This window comes from Canis aureus, chromosome 3 (genome assembly GCF_053574225.1).
Source record: "Canis aureus isolate CA01 chromosome 3, VMU_Caureus_v.1.0, whole genome shotgun sequence".
In the NCBI taxonomy this organism is placed as follows: Eukaryota; Metazoa; Chordata; class Mammalia; order Carnivora; family Canidae; genus Canis; species Canis aureus.
In genome coordinates, this window is record NC_135613.1 from 49,324,295 (window position 1) to 49,349,613 (window position 25,319).

Below are 25,319 nucleotides of genomic sequence, written 5' to 3' on the forward strand. Positions count from 1 at the left end.
TGCTTCTCCCTCTGCTTATGTCTCTGCCTTTCTCTGTGTATCTCTAGTGAATAAATAAATATAATCTTAAAAGAACAAAACAAAACAAAGCAAAAACAATCAGCGTCAAATGATTTAACTTCTTCACTATCTGAGGCAGTAGATAACCACGAAGGCAAACAACAGGATAACCAAAAACCTTAAAAGGAAACGTTAAGAAATGAGATGTGCAAAGAGGGTTTGAAAAGTTCCAAAACGTGCTAGGAATCTAGAAGGCCATGTGCATGTGCAAGGCTATGCAGATGCCCAAGAAAGACATGAGAAGGCCTTAAGTTCTCAACTCTGGCTGACCTTAAAGCTCTGTGAAAGCAGGAAGTGAAGACTAAGGCAGAGTTGCCAGTTGCCTGGCTGAATGTTGAAGGTGTACCCAGCACACACCGAGAGCCACTCAGGAAAGACTGGGACATTTAGGCATTCCAAGCACTGGAGTCTATCAAGCCTTAGCTGACCAAGAGGTGAAGAAAGAGACTTCAGTGACCATACATGTCACAAGAATACAGACTTCACAGTTAGTTCAGAAAAGTCACAAAGCAAGTATCAACAAAAACAAAAGCAAACCTTTAGGGAGAGAGGAGAATGATTTCCACAGTTGGCACATTACATAAAATGTCATTTTTTAAACAAAAATTACAAGAAACAAGAAAGCATGACCCACACACATAGGGAAAAAATGCAATGAATAAAAACTGTCCCTGGGCTGTAGACTTGCCAGAAAAAGACTGTTATATCATTAATCAGCTATTGCAAATATGTTCAAAGAACGACAGGGAATCATGTCTAAAGAATTAAAGGAAAGTATGAAAATGATGTCTCCTCATACAAAGAATATCAACAAAAAGAAATCATAAAAAAAGAACTGTACAGAAATTCTAAAGTTGCAAAATACAAAAACTGGAGAAAAATACAGACCCTCAGCAAACAAAGAATATAAGGAAACATCTTCAATCTGATGAAAGGTACCTATGCAAAGGCTATAGTTAACATATCTACCAGTGAAATACTGAATGTCTCCCTCCTCAAATGGGCAACAAGGAAAGCATATGCTTTTCACCACTTCCTCTAAACATTCTACTATGGCGTGTCTGGGTGGCTCAGTCGGTTAAGCATCTGACTTTTTTTTTTTAAGATTTTATTTATTCATGAGAGGCACAGAAAGAGAGAGGCAGAGGGAGAAGCAGGCTCCATGCAGGGAGCCCGATGTGGGACTTGATCCCAGAACCCCAGGATCATGCCCTGAACCAAAGGCAGATGCTCAACCGCTGAGCCACCCAGGTGTCCCAAGCATCTGACTCTTGATTTCAGCTCAGGTCATGATCTCAGGATGTGAGATGGAGCCCCATATAGGGTTCCTCAGTCCCCTCATTCAGTAGAAAGCCTACTTAAAATTTGCTCTCCCTCTCCCCCCCAACCTTGGTCTCTCAAATAAATAAATAAATAAATCTAAAAAAAAATTTACTAAACGTTCTACACAAGCCAGTTTGATAAAATAAGAAAAAGAAAGACTAGAAAGGAAGAAGTAAAATTATCTTGATTTGCAGATGACATGCTCACATAGAAAATCCTAAGAAATCTACTCTTCCTCAAAACAAATAAACAAACCAACACCTCAAAATAAATAAGAAGCAAATAAGTGAATGTTGCAGGAGACAAAGTGAATATTAAAAAATCAACTTTTTAAAATATACCTATAGGAACTGGAAATTGAAATTTTAAAAAATAATACTTATTAAAATATAAAATACATTACAAATAATCATATTAACTGAAAATAAATCTAACAAAACCTCTACAGTGAAAACTATGAAAGATTTTAAAGACCTAAATAAATGGAAATATGTTTCATGGATTAGAAGACTCAACATTCTCAAGATCTACTTTTCTATCCCAAAATAATCCAGAGATTTAACATAATGCTTTACCATAATCCCAGCAGAATTTTTGTTAGAAACTGACATTTATAATTTATACGGATGCGCCAAAGTCATAGAAGAGCCAAAGCAATCTTGAAAAATAAAAGCACTTACAAGACTTATACCACATGATTTCAAGACTTACCATAAAGCTACAATAATCACAATTGTGGTGCTGATAAAAGTATGGGCAAGTAGGTCAACTGAACAGAACAGAGTCCAGAAATAGACCAAACGCAGAGTCAAATCATTTTTGACAAAGGCCCTAAAGCGATCAAATAAAATACTTTTTAACCAGCGTTATTGGAACTACAAACCCAGAAGGATAAATTAATCCTGATCCTGACATCACCTCACGTTGCACACAAAAATTAATTTCATGTGGATCACAGACTTAAAATATAAAAGCCCAAAATATAAAGCTTTCAGAAGAAAACACAGTATCTCCACAACCCTAAAGCAAAGATTTCTTAAAGAAAAAGAACTAATCATATGAGGGAAAAAAATTATATATGGACTTCAACAAAACTTAAAATTTCTGCTCATCAAAAAACGTTATAATAAAACATACAAGCCACAAAAGAGAAAATATTTTAAAATATATGAGACCTTACATCCGTAATATATAAAGTAGTTCTATAATCTACTAACCAAAAATACCAATAAAAACAGGTAATAAGATAGTCACTTCACAATCAGACATATAAATGACAAGTATACAAAAAAATGTTCAACATCATTTGCTGCCAGGGAAACACAAACTAAAGCCACAATGAAATATTACATACCCAGTAATAGGACTAAAATAAAAAAGACTGCGAAGAGCAAATGAAGCAACATGAAGGCTTATACACTGCTGGTAGCAGTGTAAAACTAGACCCACTCTGGAAAATTATAAAGTAAAACATATATCGAGCAATTCCACTCTCAGGGGATTGATTACACAATAGAAATGAAAACACAGGTCTACAAAGAGCCAGTACAAGAATGTTCTTATCAGCTTTATTCACCACAGCCAAAAACTACAAATAGCTCAGGCTTCCAATAACGAGAAAATGGATAAACAAACCAGTATATGTTCATACAACAGAGTATTATTCAACAATAAAAAAAAAAAAAACCTACTGATCACACAAAACCCTGGATGAACCCTTAAAGCCATTATGTTACGTTAAAGAAGACAGACATAGAGAAGTACACACTGTGTGAGTCCATTTATATAAAGTTCCAGAAAAAGCAAAACTACTCTGCGTAATAGGAAGCAAAAACAGTGGTTGCTTCAGGCAGAAGGGGCTGAGAAAACATCTAGAAGTGAAGAAATTGTTCTATAACTTGACAGGACTGTGGTGACTGCTGGTCAGGCACATTAGTCAAAACTTTTCAACCATTAAGATAAGACCACATTAAAAAATATGTATGTGTGTGTGTGTATACATATACGTAGTGTGTGTGTATTAAATAAATAAATAAATAAATAAAGTATATAGTATATAGTATATATGTGTATATACATATATATCGTACTACACCAGGAAGAAAAGATATCGCGGCTGAAGCCAGAATGAACTGGGGCTTACCAATCATCTACAATTTAGTATTTAGAGCCTTTATAATAGTCAACACATATTTAGCACTTGAAAAGATTCATCTTTCATCTACACTACACTAACCCTCAGGGCACAGCAATGCCTTTGGTAAGTTAAACCAGACAATGTATCACGGCCACTCACTTTGGGCACCTAACTCACACAAACTTCCCATGTGTGGCATGGAGTATGAGGATTGCTGTATTTTCTGGTCATTGTCTCTTCACATACAGACAGATTTTTATTTATTAAGACTCGGGCAATTAGTGACAAAAAGGGAAAACTTTTACCAAAGCAATACTCAATAGAAATTTCCTGGGAAGGGAAGGCATTTTACCTGTGAGATGGAGCCTCCCAGGATAAAAGATGGTTTTTCTGAAGCCACTGTGGTTTTGGATGACGGGATGAGAGGAGGAGGTGGCCTGGTGGGTCGAGTCGTCGGAAGCCGAACTGCTTCAGGGAGATTAGTTATCACTTGATGTGGAGCAGGCTGCAGGACTTTTAAAGGGAAGAAAAAAATGATTTAAAATAGTCAATTTCATAGTTTGCAACACTCTGTCTCAGTCATTCCTGAATTTTTAAATCACACACTGAATTTCAAGTGCAAGATGAGGCTGAGGATAAACATTTCTATTTTAAATTTCTCTTTCACTTGAATTAAATCTGTATACAAATTCAGGTCACACATGATATTTGTGAGGTTGAAATATTCAACTCCCTGTCAAACCAGAGCTCTCAAGCTGATGTTCATTTCAAACTACTTCTGCTTAGCATAGACAAATGATATTCTTTAGTAATCTTTCCTCTCTCTCCATCACTCTTTGGACCTGCTTCTTAGGAGCAGCTGATACTATAACTATGGACAACGTACAGACATGACCAACAGCCAGTTGTACGTCCTCTTTCCATCCTGCAGAATTTGAGAAACATTTACTGATTCTGGCTCTCACAGACTTGAATTTCTTGAGACCGGAGAGGGAATCTAAAGATATTTACATAGTATATGGACTCTTAAAAGAAAAGCCAGTAAATGTCACAGTATAAATGTAGAAACACAAATTTCCCAGTGGCCCAGTAAACCTCAACTGTATACAACCAACATATGGGATGTAGAGAAACAAGAAAATAATTTTGAAACAGGGAGAACATGTCCTGGAAAGGCAGCTCATTCACGAGATCAAACCACCCATGTCTAGCACCTGTAGGTAGATGGCCAGCAGCCACGGCACAGAGGAACAATATTTACCTGGCGGGACACTATAGCGGGCTGCACTCATATCAGGCTGTGGAGCGGCTTTACTGACTTCTCTCGGAGAGAGCCTACACGGTGATGCTGACCTTGCTGCGGTATTGTGCATCTGTGCTTCCTGTTCTAGAGCACGTTTGACCTCAGCATAAGGCATATAGGCGACTGATTTTCCTATGAAAGTTAAAGTTATCAAAATAAGGGAAGAACCCCAAATTAAAATAGTAAGTGTGAAAGGACCAAGCCCACACCATCCAGGGGCAGATCCAACTATATACTAATATTAAAATCTAAAATTCCTGGGGGAAATCCACCCACAGAGAGGTTTAAAAACCCTCTAAATCTAAATCTTCTGTGTATGCACCATCATTATGACCTAATAAAACCCTCAAAAATAAAATTATGAGTTTTCCCTTTAAAGGACAAAGAATTTGTCTTTCTTCTTCTTAGGAAGACCAAGTGTTTTCACATGCAATAAAGATCACAACAGGCAAACATCAGATTATCCAGCCATTTGGTGAATTCAAAGCTTGCTTGAATTAGTCATATCTCTGAGAATTTCAACTCTTATATACTCAGCCTGTTGAAACCCACCACTTAATATTCAAGAAATAAACATAATTAAGAAATGGAAGAACCCGTTCTTAGAAGATGCAGATCAAATTAATCCAAAAAAACCTATATAAGCATACAAATCTATGGATTTTATTACAATAATGCTAATAAAAATTACTCCATATAATTTACCTCCACATAAAGTATAAAAAAAAAACTTTAAGCATTTAAAGGGTATATCAGATATGCAGTCACATTAAGACTTAAAACTACACAGAATTGGGACACCTGGGTGGTACAGCGGTCTAGCGCGTGCCTTTTGCCCAGGGCATGATCCTGGAGTTCTGGGATGGAGTCCCACATCAGACTCCATGCAGGGAGCCTGCTTCTCCCTCTGCCTGTGTCTCTTTCTCTTTCTCTCTCCCTCTGTGTCTCTCATGAATAAATAAAATCTTAAAAAAAAAAAAAACTACACAGAATTATATTTATATTTTTCCATTTTAAAATAAAATTGATATTGTAATTTTGAAAAATCAGAAAAGCATAAAGAAGAAAGTGAAAATCATGTGTAACCCAAACCACTCAGGTATGGGCTACTTTAATGTCGGCTGGAACAAATTCCCATTCATTTTATTATTCTTTTGCTTACCTAGTCTGATCCATTTATTCTTCCAGATAAATCTAAATTTATTTATTTATTTTTAATTTTTTTATTTTTTAGATTTTATTCATTTATTCATGAGAGAGAGAGAGAGAGAGAGAGAGAGGCAGAGACACAGGCAGAGGGAGAAGCAGGCTCCATGCAAGGAGCCCGACGTGGGACTCAATCCCGTGTCCAGGATCAGGCCCTGGGCTGAAGGCGGCGCTAAACTGCTGAGCCACCTGGGCTGCCCCGATAAATCTAAATTTAAAATCCTTCTCCAAACAAAATGTCACTGGAATTGCATTAAGTTTATGAATACAGGAGACCTGACACTCTATAATAATGAACTTTCTAATTGAGGAATCTAGACTTTTTCTTTTTTTTTTTTTTTTCTTTTTTTAGACTTTTTCATATAGGTCTTACTTATACATTCCTTGTCAAAAATTATTTGTAGGTATTTTATATTTTGGTGTTAGGAGAGGCATCTTTTTCATATGTATGAATTTACTTGTATACCTGATTATTGTAGATCTATAGGAAAGAAAGATGTGGATTTCTGTATATCATTTATTTTCCCGAGAAACTTAATGAACTTTCCTTTTTGTTCTAATAACTTTTCAGTTGATTCTTATAGGCTTTCTAGGTGGATAATCTTATCCTGTGAACAATGATTTGTCTTCTCTCTTCAAATAGCTACATCTATTTTTGTTTTTTGTTTTTCTTTAATGTACTACAGTAAGTAGTAGTTGGCACCGGATAGTTCCTATCCCAAGAGAAGGTCTCTAGCATTTCACTATTAAATGGAAGGCTTGTAACTGGTTTCTTTTTTTTTTTTTTTTTTTTGGTAACTGGTTTCAAATAGTTTCATAATAGTTTCATTAGCACAAGGCATAAAGAGTTCTCTGGCTTACTATTTTTAAAAACCAGAAAAATTCTAGTAATACCAGCAAATATTAAGCATGTAGTCTGTGCAAAGCACTGTGAATTTCATGAATTATCTCACTGAGCCCTGATGACCAATGAGATTATTAACACCATTTCACAGATGAGGAAACTGAACCTCCAAAGAATCACACCAGACTGCCCAGTCAATGTCATGCTACCAGCAGCATAAGCCTGACTCTGAGTTCAAAACTACAAAGTCAATTATGCCTCCCTGAAGCACTGGGTGTTGACTTTCAGATGCCTCTGGGGTATCCATCAAGATGATGGTTCTCTTCCCTTCTTAGACATATTAATATAATGAATTGGATTAACTGCCCCAGTGCTGTGCAGATTTATAAAATAAACCAACTTCAAAAGAAAATCATGCCTTCCTTTCTGGAGAATTTAACATGGTAAATTATGATTATAAATTCTATGTGATTGTTTCACCATTCTCAGTAAGTTTCTAATAATGTGGAAACTATCTTGTCATAGTATTAAAGAAAAGGGGGGGGGCAGAAATTTAGATGGTTCTAAATACGGATGAATATTTAAATCATCATATACTCAAAGCTGAAAAAATAAAGCAATAAACAAAATAAACAAGATTCAGTTGCAGAGAAGCATTAACTTTTCATTCAACTGAGCTGATTCTGTTAAACCTGCACTGCAATTCTAATAACTCTCTCTACATGTGTATGTTTTGAGTGCCCTCCCTCCAAGAAAAAAAGGCTTCACAAGAAAGCAGGGGTTAACTTGTGTAAATGCTCCTGGAAAGTGAAAATAATTGTTCTTTCAGGGTTTTCCCAAGTTTTTCTACAGAAAGAAAAGGGCACACTTACAATAATTGTGTTACTCACTACACTAAGATGAATACTCTGAAAGAGACAGACAATGGGTGCTGCCTGTTACTTTCTAAATGAGACCATGAAGGGATAAGTCAAAATCAGGGTCCTAATTCAAGTAAACTCTACCAGTTTGGTGATGGTTTACAGGCAAATCCACACTATCACTGTATTTAACATTCTATAAACTATTCTATGATGTTGCATTGAAAACATCATTCTGGATATACAAGCAATTTAAATGCAAGTATATGATTATGTGAGGGAGATATGTAAGTATAAGGGAAATTATCCTTCACACTGAACTATGGATAGTTATAAATTCAGGAGAGTCTTCGGCATTTCGTTAAATAACTACACAAACATACTAGATGAGCTAAAACAAAACCTAACCTTGATATAAAGTGTAATCAACCACCCTAGTGTCTAGACTCACCTTGAACCAAACTGATGTCATATTATAAACACCTCAGTATTGTGTTAATAAAAAATATAATTACAGGATGGTTTTAAGATCACTGCATTATGATTAAAAATTAGGATAACACTCTGATCTAAACCAAATGGATTAATGTGAGTGACTAGAGAAATGCAGTTCATTGTTTAGTCTCAGAATTTGGGCTCTAGCCTGATTCAGTGTCTCCAGCTTCCAAATACAACCAATTTGTAAAGTCAATCAAGAAAAGATACCGAGGTCTTAAAATAACCATATGACATGCACATTACAATGATCGAGATATAATTAACCAGATAATGTTCAGCTTTAGCACGAATTTGGCAAATACCATCTGAATGTCATTTTTTCTAGGCTCTAATTCTTCCTCCAATATTTATTCTAAATCATTTACGCAAGGAATACATTGATAGACTTTTAAATTACTCTATAATTCATCATTTTCATCATGACAGATTTTCTCGTAATTGGAGATTGCTCAAAAGACAAGCACTTCTGCTAAGTCCATTTATACTTCATTTAATTCATTCCGTCAACATGTAATTACTAGAACATACTGCATCAACTACTGAGTTACTGAATGAGGATTCTCCATGTACAATGTACTAAAAGCCACCAAATCATCAAGATTTTTATCTTCCCTCAAGAAATACTCATTTAGCACTTATTATGCACCCAGCCTTACTGGGTATAACCACTCTGGTCCACATTTTTACTAGCATAAGATTTATACTTAAAACACCAGCAATCTTACATTTAAAACTCTAACATAAAAGGTTCAGTGTGCCATATAATGACTAATAACTCATTACTGGTGTGACTGGGGGGGACGGGGTCAAGATCCATTAAGTACCACAGATCCTATTTTATACTAAACAGCCCTTGAAATGTATGGCATTCTACAGCTAATTGCTCTTACTTATCTATATAAAGTACTTGAATCATTACCAAAAAACCTAAACCACAGTAACAAAGACCTTAATAGTCTTATATTCTAAGCATATCATAGCATGTAGCTGGTAGGTCAGCTATCAATCAGAACACATGTGCCATTTCCTAACCATGCCAGAAGAATTTATTACAACTTAGAAATCACTCCTTCCCCTGCAGCTCTTATTTTTAAAGAAATTAGGTGTACCATACACAACTAAAAAGAGCATGCACAGGGGGGCTGGCTGGCTCGGTTGGTGAAGCGTGTAAGTCTTGATCTTAGGGGTGGGAGTTCAAGCCGCATATTGGGTATAGAGATTATTTAGAAATAAAAAAACCTTAAAAACAAAAAAGAGCATGCACAACTCAAATCTGTCACTTGAAATAACAATAGAGACATAACAATGATAACAGTACTTTTGTGGAATCTATTATACTAAGTATATACTGGTACACTATTATTTTAAGTTGTATATGTATTATATACAATATTATACAAAGAATAACATTGAGCCATGTGTTACAAAACAACACTGAATGCTAATTCTTTCTTACGGGCTGTAATCTCAGCAAGATAGAAATATAGATAGGTAGATAGGCAGATAGATCATAAGTTGCACTTTACAGATGAGAGAACTAAAAGCCAGAAAAGTTAAGGGCCTTGTCCTTGGCCATACAACTGGTAAATGCTGAGGTGAGAGCTAACTGGTCCTACACACAAAGTTGTCTCCCATCCTATCAGAGCATCCTAACTACCCTGTTGTTAAGTGTGATTTGCTTGGGGGACAGGAAAACAATTCTCACTTACTCTGAAAACTCAGATGAATGGAGCAGAAAGCATGGCTTTTACATAGTCTTCCAGCAGAGAGAGCAGTATCAGAAAACTCATATTAACAAAAACCATTACAAATGTTACTGCCTCCTTGAGTCGTCAATTATGCTGACATTCCTCAAAAGTTAAACTGAGGTCAATTTAAATGAATTCTTTGTATTGGGGACAAGAGTAATTAACCAACTGACATGCAGATAAACTATAAAGCACAGAGGACACTATGTTTGAGTAAAGTTTTGTCTCCCTTCAGAGAAGTTCTTTGTGCTGACAGCTCTACCTACCTTCCCATTCTCTACTGGGACTCTTGGCGGTGCTACAGGGACTTGTAGAACTTCTACATTCCAAGTCTATCTGCTCTTGCCTCTGCCGCTGCTCTTCTAGGAGTGCAGATTCATGCATTGCTTTAATGTGTCGCTGATAGAGGGCATAGCCGCTTACAGGGGTTCCAATCGGTATGTTACATGGGGTACAGGAAACCTACAGAAGAAAGAAAAATCTTTAAATATGTCAATGGCTGGGACGCCTGGTTGGCTCAGTGGTTGAGGTCTGCCTTCAGCCCAGGGCATGATCCTGGAGTCATGGGATCAAGTCCCACATCGGGCTCCCTGCATGGAGCCTGCTTCTCTCTCTGCCTATGTCTCTGTGTCTCTCATGAATAAATACATCAAATAAATAAATTAAATAAACAAACAAACAAACAAGTCCGTCACTCAGTCAGTCAATGGCCAACATAACAATAACCCTGTGTTGCAAATAATGCTCATTTCTGTAGCGTCCTGGTTGATTTGATTTCATCATTTTTTGATCAAAGTAATTAGAGTATAAAACGCTTTGAATGCTGAGCATTTACTTTCAGAACAGAACAGAACTCACAAAAGTTGTGATAAGAGAGATCAAAATCAGAAAATACTTCTGCTTTTTAACTTATGATGGTCAAATCCCTGGTAGCTCAGCCCTGGGTGCCCCCCTCCTCCCCAGGTTCTCTCTAGGTAATCATACCCACTTCTGTGGATTTAAATGTCATCTATATGTTAATGGCTCATCAATTTATATTTCTAAGATGTCTGCTCTGAGTCCCATACTCACGGATAGACCCTTAGCAACTCCACTTGAGTATTCTCAGAGCACCTCAAAACTTGCATTCAAATGGGAACTGTTCATTCCCTAAACTCAATTCTTCTGAACCTTCAGTGACCTCTGTCTTAGAAAATGGAACCTCAATGGCAAAAGGCAGAAACCTGGCAGACAGCCTGAACTGATCTGCCTCACCTCCTACAACAAACTTACTAACACAGCGGGATGGGCGTTACAGACAGGCCACCCCAACTGTCTCTCTTCATTTCCCTCCTCACTGCAGCCCGGGCGTTACAGACAGGCCACCCCAACTGTCTCTCTTCATTTCCCTCCTCACTGCAGCCCTCTTTCTTTCTTTTTTTTTTTTTCCTAAGATTTTATTTATTTATTCATGAGAGACACAGGCAGACGGAGAAGCAGGCTCCATGCAGGCAGCCCAATGTGGGACTCGATCCCCAGTCTCCAGGATCACAACCTGGGCCAAACGTGGTGCTAAACCGCTGAGCCACTGAGGCTGCACTTTTTTTTCTTTTTTCTTTTCTAAGAGCCCTCTTTCTTTCATTAAGGCTACACAGACAGCACTTCCAACAGCACAATTCGCTATAATATGTCTGTTTTCTTTGTTTATTTTCCGTCTCTTACTTCAGGAAGGAAAGAACCCAACCTGTTTGGTTCAATACTAAATGAACAGCCTCTAACACAGTCCATTACTTCATGAATACAAAAAAGTTCCAGGGAAGAGTAGAGATCTGACTTTTTTAGAACCTATTATCTAAATAAAGACTTCCACAGTTTTTTTCTGCTACTATAAGTAGAATTTTTCACTGACCCCAAAACATATACATAATTTTCTTGCCTTTGTGCTTTGGCTTATGTAAACATGGCTCTTCCTCCTTTTGCTATAAAGCCAAATGAATTGTTTTGGTCCAACCAAAATATTATTTCCTACATGGAGTCTTCTTTAGTTGTCTCATTAAGAAGGAAGCTCTCCTTCCTCTGAAATGACCATACTATATTTTTCAACTTAATAGAGCATCACATTTTTATAATTCACTTAAATTTTACCATAATATTTTTCTATGTCTTATTATCAAGACAAATCTCTAAGTTTTTTGAACTGAGAGATTACAATATGTAAATATTCCATACAGGATTAACAATGTTGTCTTGAACCAAGCAGACACTCACTCGATAAATGTCCATTTGAGTATATAAATGAATGAACAAAACAAATGTTTAATGATTTTTTTTTACAAGTCTATCATCAGCACACCCTTAACTTTTTACAATTATCATGTGAGACAGGAAACAAAGCTTGATCCCCTGAAGAAAAGCAAGAGCTAAAACATTACTAAGTAAAAGAGCAATATTCAAGTTTGGAATTCAGTGCCCAAAAGGAATCAAACTTGTAGAGATTATCAAAGTAAAATGTAAATAAAACTAGATTTGGAACTGTAAACTAAAGTCAGTTATAATCGCCAGAATTCATTCTAAATATCTAAAACCTAATTCTAGATTTATTCTATTACTGTCTCATAGCAAAACAAAAAAATAAAAACAAAGCTTAAGAATATTTATGGCTAGGGGATTATACTTCTTTGGTGTTTTTTTTTTTCCTGAAATGGAAATAACCATTTCAATCAACCATTACAATGAGTCCATTTGAAAAGCAATCGAGTGACAGACAGATGGATATACAAAATGGGGTATGTAAATACAGTGGAATATGATCAGTTTCAGAAAGAAAGGAGATTATGACACATGCTACAACCTGGATGAACCTTGAAGATTTTACAAGTGAAACAAGTAGTCACAAAAAGACAACTACAGTAGGATCCCACTTATATGAGGTATCTAGCCAAATTCATAGAGACAAAAAGGAGAGTGGTGGTTGTCAGGAGCTGGGGGAAGGGAGAAAAGAGAGTTCTGGTTTAATGGGAAGAGAGTTGCACTTTTCTAAGACGAAAAAGTTCAGGAGACCTATTTCACAACATGTATATATTTAACACTACTGAACTACACATAAAAACAGTTAAGATGATCAATTTTATGCTGTGTTTTTTTACAATTTTTAAAAAATCAAGTAGTGATTAAAGAAGAGAAGGTATCTTTAATGATCTTTGTTTCTCAACTTTACTTCTCTTACTCACTTTGAAAACTTACCATTGGTGGGATAACAGCAGCTCTGTGCTGAAGCTGTGGCAGGTCCAGTGGATTTGGTTTTATTGGGGATGAGACCAGTATAGATCCAGGGGGATTTAACAATGAAGGCTTTGAGTCCATAGGAAACATTCTGCAATTGGCAATAAAAAAAGATATATTAATATATTCTTAAGATTTTAAATGTACAGTCATAATTCCTTCTTTTTTTAAAGATTTTTTTAAAAAATTATTTATTTATTTATTCATGAGAGACACAGAAAGAGGGAGGCAGAGGCATAGGCAAGAGGGAGAAGCAGGTTCCATTCAGGGAGCCCGATGTGGGACGTGATCACGAATCCTGGGATCACGCCCTGAGCTGAAGGCAGACGCTCAGCCACTGAGCCACCCAGGCATCCCAAGATTTGTTTATTTTAGAGAGATAGTGGAGGCATGGAAGAAGGAAAGTGAGATAGAATCTCAAGCAGACTCTCTGCTGGGTGCAGAGCCCAAAGGGTTGGATCCCACAACCCTGAGATCACATCCTGAGCTGAAACCAAGAGTGTGACTGCACCACCCAAGAGCTCTAATCATAATTCCTTTTAAGTTAATATGTATGTGCACACACACAATATATTAACCTTAGAAGATATGTGAATAGTAAGGAAAATGGGAATCTATAACCCTAATTTTCCAAGTAAAGAAACCTACCATTGATTTATAGGTTGAAATTTATCTGAATCTAATCATCTGCATCTAACTATCCAGTCTGAACAAATTCCATTATAAAATACCAATCTACCACTAACACTGATTACAAATTAGCTACCTATTACTGGATGTGTTGCCAGGATCATAGAGTATTTTTTCAAACATCTGCCCAGTACCATTCCAAAATTGAGAATTTCATCCCAAATTCTGGGCTCCTGGTTTCTCATGAAGAGTGGAAAAAATGGCCTCACAGGACCAGCATTCCCACATGGTAACCACATACCAAATTTATAGCAGCTGCCCTTTCAAACAACATGTGCTCCTCTGTCCCCCACAGCCCTTGCCATCCTACACTCCACCTGCTTCACCCAGTTTCAGGACCTACAATGGAGTTTAGAATACCCAATATACAAAGCGGGGAGATCATATACTAGTGCTGTACCTTTCTGGCTGGATCATACTTGCCAATGTTACTGGGGGAAGATGAACATTAAAAAAATTACAAATTGATAAGAAAATTAGAAATGTATAAAAGAAAACAGCCAACCTTTAACATAAAGAATAAAGATGGTATTAAAGATGTAGAAAATTGGAAGTGTCATTTTGACAGTTTGAATGTGATGCAGACATAGAGTGTTATTCAAAGACTACCATAAATTTACAAGGAATTTCTGAATTTAAAGATTACTATCATGTTTATCTCTTAAGATAGCCCTCCTTTAAGATTACTACCATCCTAATTTTTCCCTCACTTACAAATATAGTTACCAAAACCAATATTGGAAAACACAGATATTCCTCATCTTAGATGATCAGAATTTGGCTCGCTACTGAATGGCTTATTTGCCTCTTCCGTAGAAAGGAGGGCAGGGGAGAGAAAGAGAAAAAAAAGAGTTGAATAGGGTTTCTGATTAAATTACATTTTAGTCAAATTCATTTCTAGAATTTGTGGGGTGGAGAAAGAGAAAAAAGAGCTGAATTGGGTTTCTGATTAAATGATACTTTAAACAAATTCATTTCTAGAATTTATACCAAACGTTCTACTGTGATTCTAGGTGATCCCATGTCTTTCAAGTAAAAGGAAATCCCAAGGAAAATACATATATTAAATAAAGCAGTATCTAATCCAGTAAAATAAAAATCTCTTTACTGTAATTTATATAAAAACATAAAGATAGCTTTTATATTATTAATTTAATGATTAAAAGTAGTTCTAAGGATACCTGGGTGGCTCAGTGGTTAAGCATCTCCCTTTTGCTCAGGGCATGATACTGGAGTCCCAGGATGGAGCCCCACATCAGGACCCCTACATGGGGCCTGCTTCTCCCTCTGCCTATGTCTCTGCCTCTCTCTCTCTGTCTCTCATGAATAAATAAATAAAATCTTTTTAAATAAATAAAAGTTCTACATTTGTTTAAATACATATACATATATATTTGAACTATATAATATTTTATTTACTTGTTCATGAGAGAGACAAAGACACAGGCAGAGAGGCAGACTCCCTGTGGGGAGCCAAGATGCAGGACTCAATCCCAGGACCCCGGGATCGCAACCTGAGCCAAAGGCAGGTGCTCACACAGGTGCCCCTATATTATATATATTTAAAATTACAAATATGAATAACCTAAAATTTTAACTGACATACAAAGTGATCATGATAATTACCACTTATATTTAAATTATGCTTTCTAATACATTTTCAGAACACTGAACATGTTCCTCCTCTCAACATTTTCTAACATCTAATACACAGGTACAGTAGGCCTTGCTTTGAAGCCATATGGTATCAAAGCAAAAAAGCCAACGCCTCTTGCCTCTGCCTTCACCACCACAACATACTGCTTCCAATACCAGGAATGGCAGTCATCTGTAGTTGATTTCACAACTTTTCTTAGATGAAATCCCCTTCTTTGTTACATATGGAATGCATGTAACAATCAAAATGGAAAAAAAATTATCTTCTTCATTAGAAAATAATGATCACACAATTTTTCTTGGTTATTTAAACAGATGAACATCATCATAACCCAACATGAAAAGTATGCAGACTGCCTCTAACCTGCCAATACTCATACAGGAACAATCTCTGTGGCCAGCAATGCCCCGTGACTCAGTCAGCATCCAACAGGGCCCAAAAATGGGATAATGTTAGAGAAGCAAGTCTCACCTCTGCCTCTCGGGCTCTCCATCCACATCTTCATCTGCACTGCAGGTGGCACTAGAGTCATTGTCCGACTGAGGCTCAGGCCTCTGGGTGCCTATCTGCTGGGCCACCACCAAGTCTTCGTCTCTAGGCTCTGTCTTCTCGCCCACTCTCTCCAGGTCTCTTTCTTTGGTATCACCTTCAACTTTAGACGGATTGCTCTCTGGCACCCTCATCTCCACGTCTACGGAGTCAGATTTGGCGGTCGTGGGGAGCTCAAGAACAGAAGTCCCTTCAGCACTGTGCTCCTGATGTTCAATGTCCATGGGCTCTGCTGCCTCAACGGCAATGCTGTCGTTCGCCTGTGCTTCCGCACTTTCACTTTCAACTGGTTTTGCACTTTGCACTGCCGAGGAGGGAGACGTACTGGGTGCAGGTTCTACTGTGGACTCGAGTTCAGCCCCAGGTTCAGTGTTTCCTCGAGAAGTCCCGTTGTCAGTGCTATCTCCACTGGGCTTGACAGCTTCAACTGGTGAAGGAGAAGGAGCACTTTCTGTATCAGAACTATTTTCAGCACCTTAAAGATAATGATACAGCATAAAAATCTGATAATGAACATGTTTCAGGTGGTGACAGAAGCCATGCTTGAAAGTAGCTATTTGGGACGAATGATACTCCTTGGATGGCCTCAGTGAAGTCTTAGGCCACTGGGAAGCTGGAGTGTCTGTTTACAGAGCTCTCTGAGACAGAGAGGTCAAATGGTCCTCGCCTTCTGAAACAGAAAGCGTAAAAGCTTTTAACATCTAAAAATAATTTATATGAGGGGCGCCTGGCTGGCTCAGTTGGTGGAGCTGGAGATTCAATATCAGGGTCATGAGTTCGAGCCCCACGATGGGTGTAGAAATTACTTGAATAAATAAGAATTTAAAAAAATATTTTAAAATAAATAAATATAAATAAAAATAATTTACATTAAATTTGAAAAATGAAGAAAGATGCAAAAACAAAATGAAACAAGAAACCATTCCCATAAATGGCAGCATTCTGGTTTATTTCTACCTATTTCTGTGCTTTTCCTTCTACTCAGGAGGTTTGACAGTCTCGAATAGGCCATTCAACAGGAACATAACGTGAGTTACAACTGCCTAAAATTTTAATTTTTCTGGTGGCCATGTTAAAAAAGTAAAAAGAGATAAATTAACTGTAACCGCGTATTTTATTTAACCCAATATGCCTGAAATATCTTTTTACCATGTAATCATGTGGAAATACAGTAATATACAAAACTAATAGCAAGATCTTTACCATTTTTGGTACTAAGTCTTCAAAATCTGACTATATTTTACATATTTAGAACATCTCAATTTGGACTAGCCACATTTCAAGAGTTCAACAGCCACCACATGTATCTAGTGTGGACTAGCTGGACAGCAAAGTTCTAGTGTAATGTTACAGGGACTTTTAACATTGTAACCCTGGTTTTTCCCCACATCATTGGTTTCATTTTATAAAGAGTTTTAATCTTTTACATCTTTACCTAGATATTTCAAAGGAATCACAAATTCAGTATTTCCTACACTAGACTAAATCTATGGACTCAACACATCCAAATCAGTTTCTTTTCTAGTGTTTACTATCTAATTAAACCAGAAACCTAGGAGTAATTTTTTAATCCATTCTCTCATTTATCCCCATAATCTACGTAGACAAGTATCTACGTTCAATTCACAAGTGGCAATGTAAATCCAGAAACAACTCTTCCTATCTTTCACCTCAGATTATTCTCTACGACGACGCCAGAGGGAGCTTTTTAAAAGCCAAATCTTACCAAAACTCTGCTGCTCCAGTATTCTCTTCATTCCTGCCACACCGGCCTCATTTTCCACAAAACCTCACAGAAAAAAAGCTACTTATTGTTCAAAGCCAAAACCCATTCAAAACAAAATTTAAGTTTCAAAGCCAATAACAACTTGTAGAAAAAAATAAAATGAAATCTAATATTTCTGAAACTCCTGGAAAGTATAGAACTTCCTAAGCTTAGAATATGAGTGCCTACAAAGGAACATACTTAAGCAGCTCTAATTACATACAAAATTTAAACTCTGATAATTTAAAAATAAGGCAGAACAAAAAGTGAATGAGATGGAGAAAATATTTGTGTATACAAAGCATGAACATGAATAAAATATATAAAGAGCTACTAAAATCACTGAAAATCCCAACTTCAGAAGCAGTCAATTCATAAAAGAAAACCTTAATAGTAATGCAGATTGAAATAAACTAGGGGCTTTTTTTTTTCATTAATTAGCAAAAACTCAAAATATTTACTTTTTCAGGAAATGGTCATTAATTTATTCAAGTGACAAAAAGGATTTTGTTTCTGTTCTTAAGCTTCTTGGGCTGACGTTCTTTTCAACAGGGCTTATAGCATCAATAATTCCTTTTACATGAAATATATGACATATGTAAGTCACTGTAAATCTGAAATAAGTCCAACTCCATGCAATAAAGAGAGAAATATAATCTATGATACTAACTGGACACATAAGTATGGCAGTGATGTATACAGATGCACAGACAGCTTACTGATGTTGGACTGCCATTTTATTTATTTTTATTTTTAATTTTAATTTTTCAGAGAGAATGTGAATGGGGAGTGCAGGGGCAGAGGGAGAGAGAATCAGCCTCCATGCTTAGTAGAGCTCAATCTCATGAATCTGAGACCATGACCTGAGCTGAAATCAAGAGTCAGATGCTTAACCAACCAAGTCACTCAGGCACCCCTGGATTGCCATTTTAAAGATCTTCTGGTTGTAGGAACTGGATCATCACAGGTGCTACATAAATATTTGTTGATTAAATGAATAAATACATTGTGTTCAAGCTTAAGGTCTCTATACCATGAAAACAATGAGAATACTGTTTCTTTAATGAAGCAATTCTTAAATAGTCAAATGACTAAGCTTATAATTATATATTTGGGCTAGTGGAAGTCACAACTAAATTTAAGATTTTTAAGATACCTTCACTATCTTCTGGATTTTCTTCTTCATTAGAAGCTTCAATATCTTCATCTTCCTGAGCAGAAACAGTGGAAGCTACACTTTCACATTGGGACACATCTCGCTCTTCACGGGGCTTCCGGGAAGTCTAAAAGAGTATTAAATCAAATTATTTATGATTTAAATAACTAAAAGGGAAAAAAGTAGAACATTTTCCTATCTGAAATAACACAGAACACTGATACACACATACTAAACAAGAAGGTTGCATGTCTGACAACTACTCTGGTTAGGGTGAGGTTGCCTCAAGGTAACCACTAACTGGCCTTTTGTGTAGACAGATCACTCTTATCAAATGGATCAAGTTATATGTGGATCATTTTTGAACTTCTCGCCACCATACATGTACAAAGAGCCCAAAATCACAAAACTCCTGCTCTTCTCCCCCTCCAAATAATGTATTTTTCTAATAAACGTTATGTATGTTTTCTATTAAAAAGAAGATATTCATTGGAATGTGGAGGACCCAGAAAATTAGGTTAAGAAAAACAATAATTGCTCATAATGGCACCAGCTAGAGATTCTAAGTATATTGACACATTTGCTTTCAATCTTTTATATATGTGCATGCTTATGTTTGTGTATAGTAAATAAAACTAGAATCGCTCAATATAGTCATTTATCTTTTCTAGCCTTATATAATCATGATCTGAACATACCTCTATTTATAAATTCTTCAAAATTACTGTTATTTATTCATGATTCCATAAAGCACTCTATACCAGTAAATATTTAAAATTCTCCTATTTTAAGTTATCTAAGCAACTTTAAGCTTTGGTATTGTTAATAATGCTGCAATAACTTCCCTTTACTAATATTAAGAGTTATGATTGTGATTTTTTTTTTAAAGATTATATTTATTTATTTGAGAGAGAAAGACAGAGAGCACAAGCAGGGGGAGGGGCAGAGGGAGAAGCAGGCTTCCCACTGGGCAGGGCCAGGATCCCAGGACCCTGGGACCATGACCTGAGCCGAAGGCAGATGTCTTGCCGACTGAGCCACCCAGGTGCCCCATGATTGTGATTTCTCAAGCAACAACTAATCACTGGTGTCACCAATCATCATTAGTGTTATTGAATTTCTTTTACTATGAGGACAAATTCCCTTTTTAACAGGATTTTCCATGTATTTACATAAAACTGCTCATTCTTCTACTGAGATCACCTTATCTGTAAAAGCATATGTGTATCTATTTAGGTGTAAGACATCAGCCATTTATCATATTTATAATCTCATGTTGCTAACTATGAAACTTAAGGTCTCCTGTCTCTGTAGACCTGAGGATCCCTGCCCTGGCACTGCTCTGTTCTCTGCCTCTTACTGAGCCTATAACTTCACCAGACTTCAGCTGTGGGCCTCTCCCAGGGACACTCCTCACAGCAGAAAAGAAATCATTGCTATCCCAATTGTTAAAATTACCAGTATTCTTATTCTGTTTATTTTTTCCTCATTCTTAGTTTACATAAATGAATACACTAGTACGATCCAACCTAAAGCATTAACTAAGTCAAGAGAAAAAAAAATAACGGCCCAGGGTTAGTTACAGAATTAGGTGTAATTCTGAGGCTAAAAAAATTCATCACTATGTTCCTAGCAGGAATGCAAGGGGAAAATCCTCTGGCTACACTCTTAAAAGCTTTAAGAAGACTGCATAAAGGCTGCAGTATTTTTAGGGGTTAGATAATAGCTATTATAGGGATTTTTCCAGTGGCGAAGCTATATCCCTCCTTTGCTAAGGACTACCCATTCTGTTTGGTATTTCCACTGATGAATATAGAAGAGACAATGTTTTACCATTACCATGCGACATTCCAAGCATTTTCTTCACTATATGATAGCGAAATTAATTACATTAATTTTCAATGTAATAAGTCAAGCCTCAGAAATATAACTCCTATATATATATATAGCACTGCATTTTGATAGTAGATATTTGTCATCTACTTGTCCTTGTCTTGAAATCCTTTTAAAAATGATAAAATACTCTAAAAAACAGAAGCATACTGTCCCCGTCATTTCAATTGTTATTAAATGTTATTAAAACAGGGCAGCCTGGGTGGCTCAGCGGTTTAGCGCCACCTTCAGCCCAGGGCCTGATCCTGGAGACCCAGGGTCGAGTCCCACATCTGGCTCCCTGCATGGAGCCTGCTTCTCCCTCTGTCTGTGTCTCTGCCTCTCTCTCTCTGTGTCTCTCATGAAAAAATGAATAAAATCTAAAAAAAAAAAAAAAAAAAAGTTATTAAAATGATTAGAACAAGAAGTTTTAAAGACACTTGTGATGGTTAATTATATGTGTCAACTTGGCTGGGCCACAGCACCCAGATATTTGGTCAAATATTATCCTGGATGTTTCTGTGCAGGTGTTTTTTTAGATGAGATTAACAATTCAACCAGCAGACTTCTGAGCAAAGCAGATGACCCTCCAGAATGTGGGGGTGGGGGTGCTTCACCCAATCAATTGATGGCCTTAATAGAACTAAGACTGACAGGTCCCTGCTCTCCCCCTCACCCCACCCTCCAGCAAGAAGAGGATCTGTCAGCAGATCACCTCTGAACTTCAGCCACAATTCTTCTATGAGTCTCCAGCCTGCCAGCCTACATCATCAGATCCAAATGTCCACAATCACATAAGCCAATTTCTTAAAATAAATCACTCACTCATATATTCTCTCCCTACACACACACACACGTGCCGTTGGTTTGTTTCTCTGGAGAACCCTGACTTATCTTTTAAAAACATGTCTGCTTCACTCTTTATTTGATTTTCTCTCTAAACATTTTCAGTGGTATTTGCTGAAGTCCAGTCTCTTGTCAATAGACTCTTTGTCACTACTTTTTTTCCTTTGATTTAGTTGCTACAACACATCTCTAAACTTTACACATTTTCATTTTTGTTAAAAGGCATATAACTTTTTAAATCAATGCTATACGTTATATATATATATATATATATATATTTACTAAAAGTTCAAACCCTAACAAATTTAAATATCTACCCTTTTATTACCCATTCTATCATTCTTCAGTGAGTCTCAAATTTTTTTGTCTAAGGATACAACACTCTTAAAAAGCATTCAAGACCCTAAGGAGGTTCTATTCTATATATATATATACACATATATGTATGTATATATATATATATATATATATATATAGAGAGAGAGAGAGAGAGAGAGAGGTATTTACTATATTTGAATTAAAAAGACTTAAAATATTTATTAATTCATTTAAAAATAATAAACCCATTAGAAGTCAACATAAAAAATATTTTTAATAAAAATAACTACATTCTACAACAGAAGGATAATTTAGTGAAAAGGTAGCATTTTTTTCTGTTTTCAAAAATTCCTTTTAATATCTACCTTCACAGAAAACAGCACAATTCTTAAATGTGCTTCTAGATATAACCTAATCTGCAGACATAATACTGTTTTTTTTGTTTTTGTTTTTAATTTTTATTTTTTCATAATACTGTTTTGGCTGACATATATACATTAAAAAAAAGTCTGGGAGCGCCTTGCTGGCTTAGTCAGTAGAGCATGTGACTTAATCTCAGGATTGTAAAAAAAAAAAAAAAAAAAAAAAAATCTCAGGATTGTGAGTTCAAGCCCCACATTAGGTGTGGAGCCTACTACAAAAAATATAAAGTCTGGCCTCACAGAGATATGTAGTTGAAAAGGAAAGCATATTTTAACAGTTTTTTCAAATGAACATGGATATTATTCTTTGATATTATACCAAAACTCAGCAAGTAGTCATCTCTTACATGGTAACTGCAATATGAAATCTGAAGCCATATCAATAAATTTTTTGTACTCTATTAAAATCCATCTATCTTGATGGTATATTAAAAATACTCTATAGATCTTTTATCCATCCATACATGATATCCATTGTGACATCACAAATTGGTCATTTGGAAATTACAGAGTTACATAGATATTTCAAATTTGCATACATTTCACTATATATCAAAATATCACATTAACTATTATTACCACTGATCTCATCAGAAAAGTCTTTGAGTATTAGGAAGATATTAAGCTTACGGTGAGGGACAAATTTTCCAAAATACTAATTTTTGCTTAAAAACTCAAAATTTAAAAGTGGCAACAAATACTTCTGCTTGCTTTCTTTGAAAGACAGTCTCACTCATTTTCATGAAAATGTCTGCCAAGGATCCAAGTCTGCAAAATCATAGTTTTTCTGTTATTCTTCCAAATAAAGCTGACACTATTAAAAAAGGGAGGCTAGTTCAGCTTGGAAGTCAAACAACTACAAAAGAACTTTCCTTTGACAGGTCCAGCATACTTTGGTATGGAGCAGAAGGGCTTTATGCACACTTTTCATTTCATCACACCCATGTACTCAAGGGTCAAGATTTAATAAAGCTAATTTTTATTGCTTCACCAAGGACAAGTGAAATTGGCATATTTGTTGTTAAACGGCAAATGCCTGGAGATGAAGAATACGTGGAGTATTTATTTAGCACAGTGGTGCCCTGCCATGATTCATGCTAAGGCATCAGCATTTTTTTCTCACCACTCCTTGACACTAACCAGGCAAATCTAACACAGTGGGGGAAAAAAGCAACATCTTAATATTTTTATTAATATTTTAAAACAAAAACAGTTTTGATCTCATGGAATCCTCAAAGAGCTCAGTAGACATTGAAAACATTGGAACCTCCTCTTAAGGAATTTTCAACAATTTATACTTTCTGGTTTTTAATATTTACCTCAGGGACTCTTCCTCTCTAAGAAAATGCTTTTAATATGCCATTATTAATTCATTCAACACGGTCAACAGAACTCCAACTAAACTTTTCAATTCAAACTCCAAAATGTTTATAGTTTTCAAATCTAATCTATGGTCATTCAAAAGTATGAACTGTCATTACTACTAACACGAATTTTGCTCCTTGGGCAGTAATCAGAGAAGAAGTCAACTTGTGCCAAGGCACTAGCATATAAATAAAAATACAAGGTATAGAAACGTTTCTCTCAAAACCAGTATTTGAAGCTCAAAAACAAAACAAAATAAAAACTATCAGTAAAAATGAATAAAGGCTCACTACCTCTGATATACTCACTTTCTGTTTATGCTGCTGTAAAAGGTTGTCAAGATTGTGTCGCCTTTTATAGTTAAAATAGAAGTTTTTACATTGCGCTTCACTTTTAGTTCCCACCATTTTGGCAATTGCTGCCCAGTTACGACCATGTTCTACAAGACCTATATTTGAAAAACAGACCATAAATTGAACAACATGTGATAAAGCAAACAAGAGAAATAGTAAAATCAAGTTAACTACAGTATTCACAATCATTAACACTAAAAATGTGTTTTCAATTATTGATAAATTTTAATACTTAAATATGCATTGACAGGCAACTGACCACTCTATTTTGCCACCCAAATTTAAAACCTGATCATTAATGGGAGGGCTCAACTTTATCCATGTTACATATCTCCCAGAGAGCTAGGACAATGTTGGACCCACGGTAACAACTCAAACACTTGTAAAACTGAGTGATTAGATACTTCTAAGTCTTTGGAAACAGTATATCAATATAAAGCTAATAAGATAATCACATAAATATTTAACACAAAATAAAGATATATAGGACTACATTTATAAACAGCATGTCTTCAATCCATTCACAATCAAGAAATGCTCTCAAAAAAATTAACCAGTTTTTTAAAAAAAAAGGAAAAACCAGGGATCCCTGGGTGGCGCAGCGGTTTAGCGCCTGCCTTTGGCCCAGGGCGTGATCCTGGAGACCCGGGATCGAATCCCACGTCAGGCTCCTGGTGCATGGAGCCTGCTTCTCCCTCTGCCTGTGTCTCTGCCTCTCTCTCTCTCTCTATGACTCATAAATAAATTTAAAAAATTAAAAAAAAAAAAAAAAGGAAAAACCTGTAGTAATATAATGCGTCACAGAAATCTATGCAATCCAACACTTTTTAATCAGTAACATATATACATACACACACCAATGTGCAAGGAATATGGGTATATAAATGCGCATAAACACAGAGAGCTATACAGACAGGGATATACTTTAGATATCTGCTCCAATGTATCCGAGCAGGAGTTTCTAGTACAAATTTAACAATTTATAGAAAAAAATGAGTTTTTCAAGGTTAATGTGAGTAGCTTTCCTTAACAATGACAATTAGAAGGTCACTTCCAAATCCTTCTGACCCATGAACAGAGGTGAGA

The 25,319-nt window shown here is 36.1% G+C and overlaps 1 protein-coding gene across 20 annotated transcripts in view; it reads right to left on the reverse strand.

Annotated features, from left to right (window-relative positions):
- Positions 1 to 25,319, reverse strand: part of NCOR1 (nuclear receptor corepressor 1) — a 149,551-nt gene that overhangs the window by 34,564 nt on the left and 89,668 nt on the right. For 8 of the 20 annotated variants that reach the window (XM_077892503.1, XM_077892510.1, XM_077892497.1 and 5 more), the window contains 8 exons: positions 24,189 to 24,328; positions 19,058 to 19,184; positions 17,863 to 17,925; positions 16,059 to 16,611; positions 13,202 to 13,331; positions 10,246 to 10,441; positions 4,782 to 4,955; positions 3,873 to 4,033 (listed from right to left, as the gene is read on the reverse strand). In XM_077892503.1, the coding sequence (XP_077748629.1) occupies positions 3,873 to 4,033; positions 4,782 to 4,955; positions 10,246 to 10,441; positions 13,202 to 13,331; positions 16,059 to 16,611; positions 17,863 to 17,925; positions 19,058 to 19,184; positions 24,189 to 24,328 (1,544 nt within the window). The remainder of the gene's footprint in view (positions 1 to 3,872; positions 4,034 to 4,781; positions 4,956 to 10,245; positions 10,442 to 13,201; positions 13,332 to 16,058; positions 16,612 to 17,862; positions 17,926 to 19,057; positions 19,185 to 24,188; positions 24,329 to 25,319) is intronic. The other 12 variants (XM_077892511.1, XM_077892507.1, XM_077892506.1 and 9 more) reach the window with 6 other exon arrangements.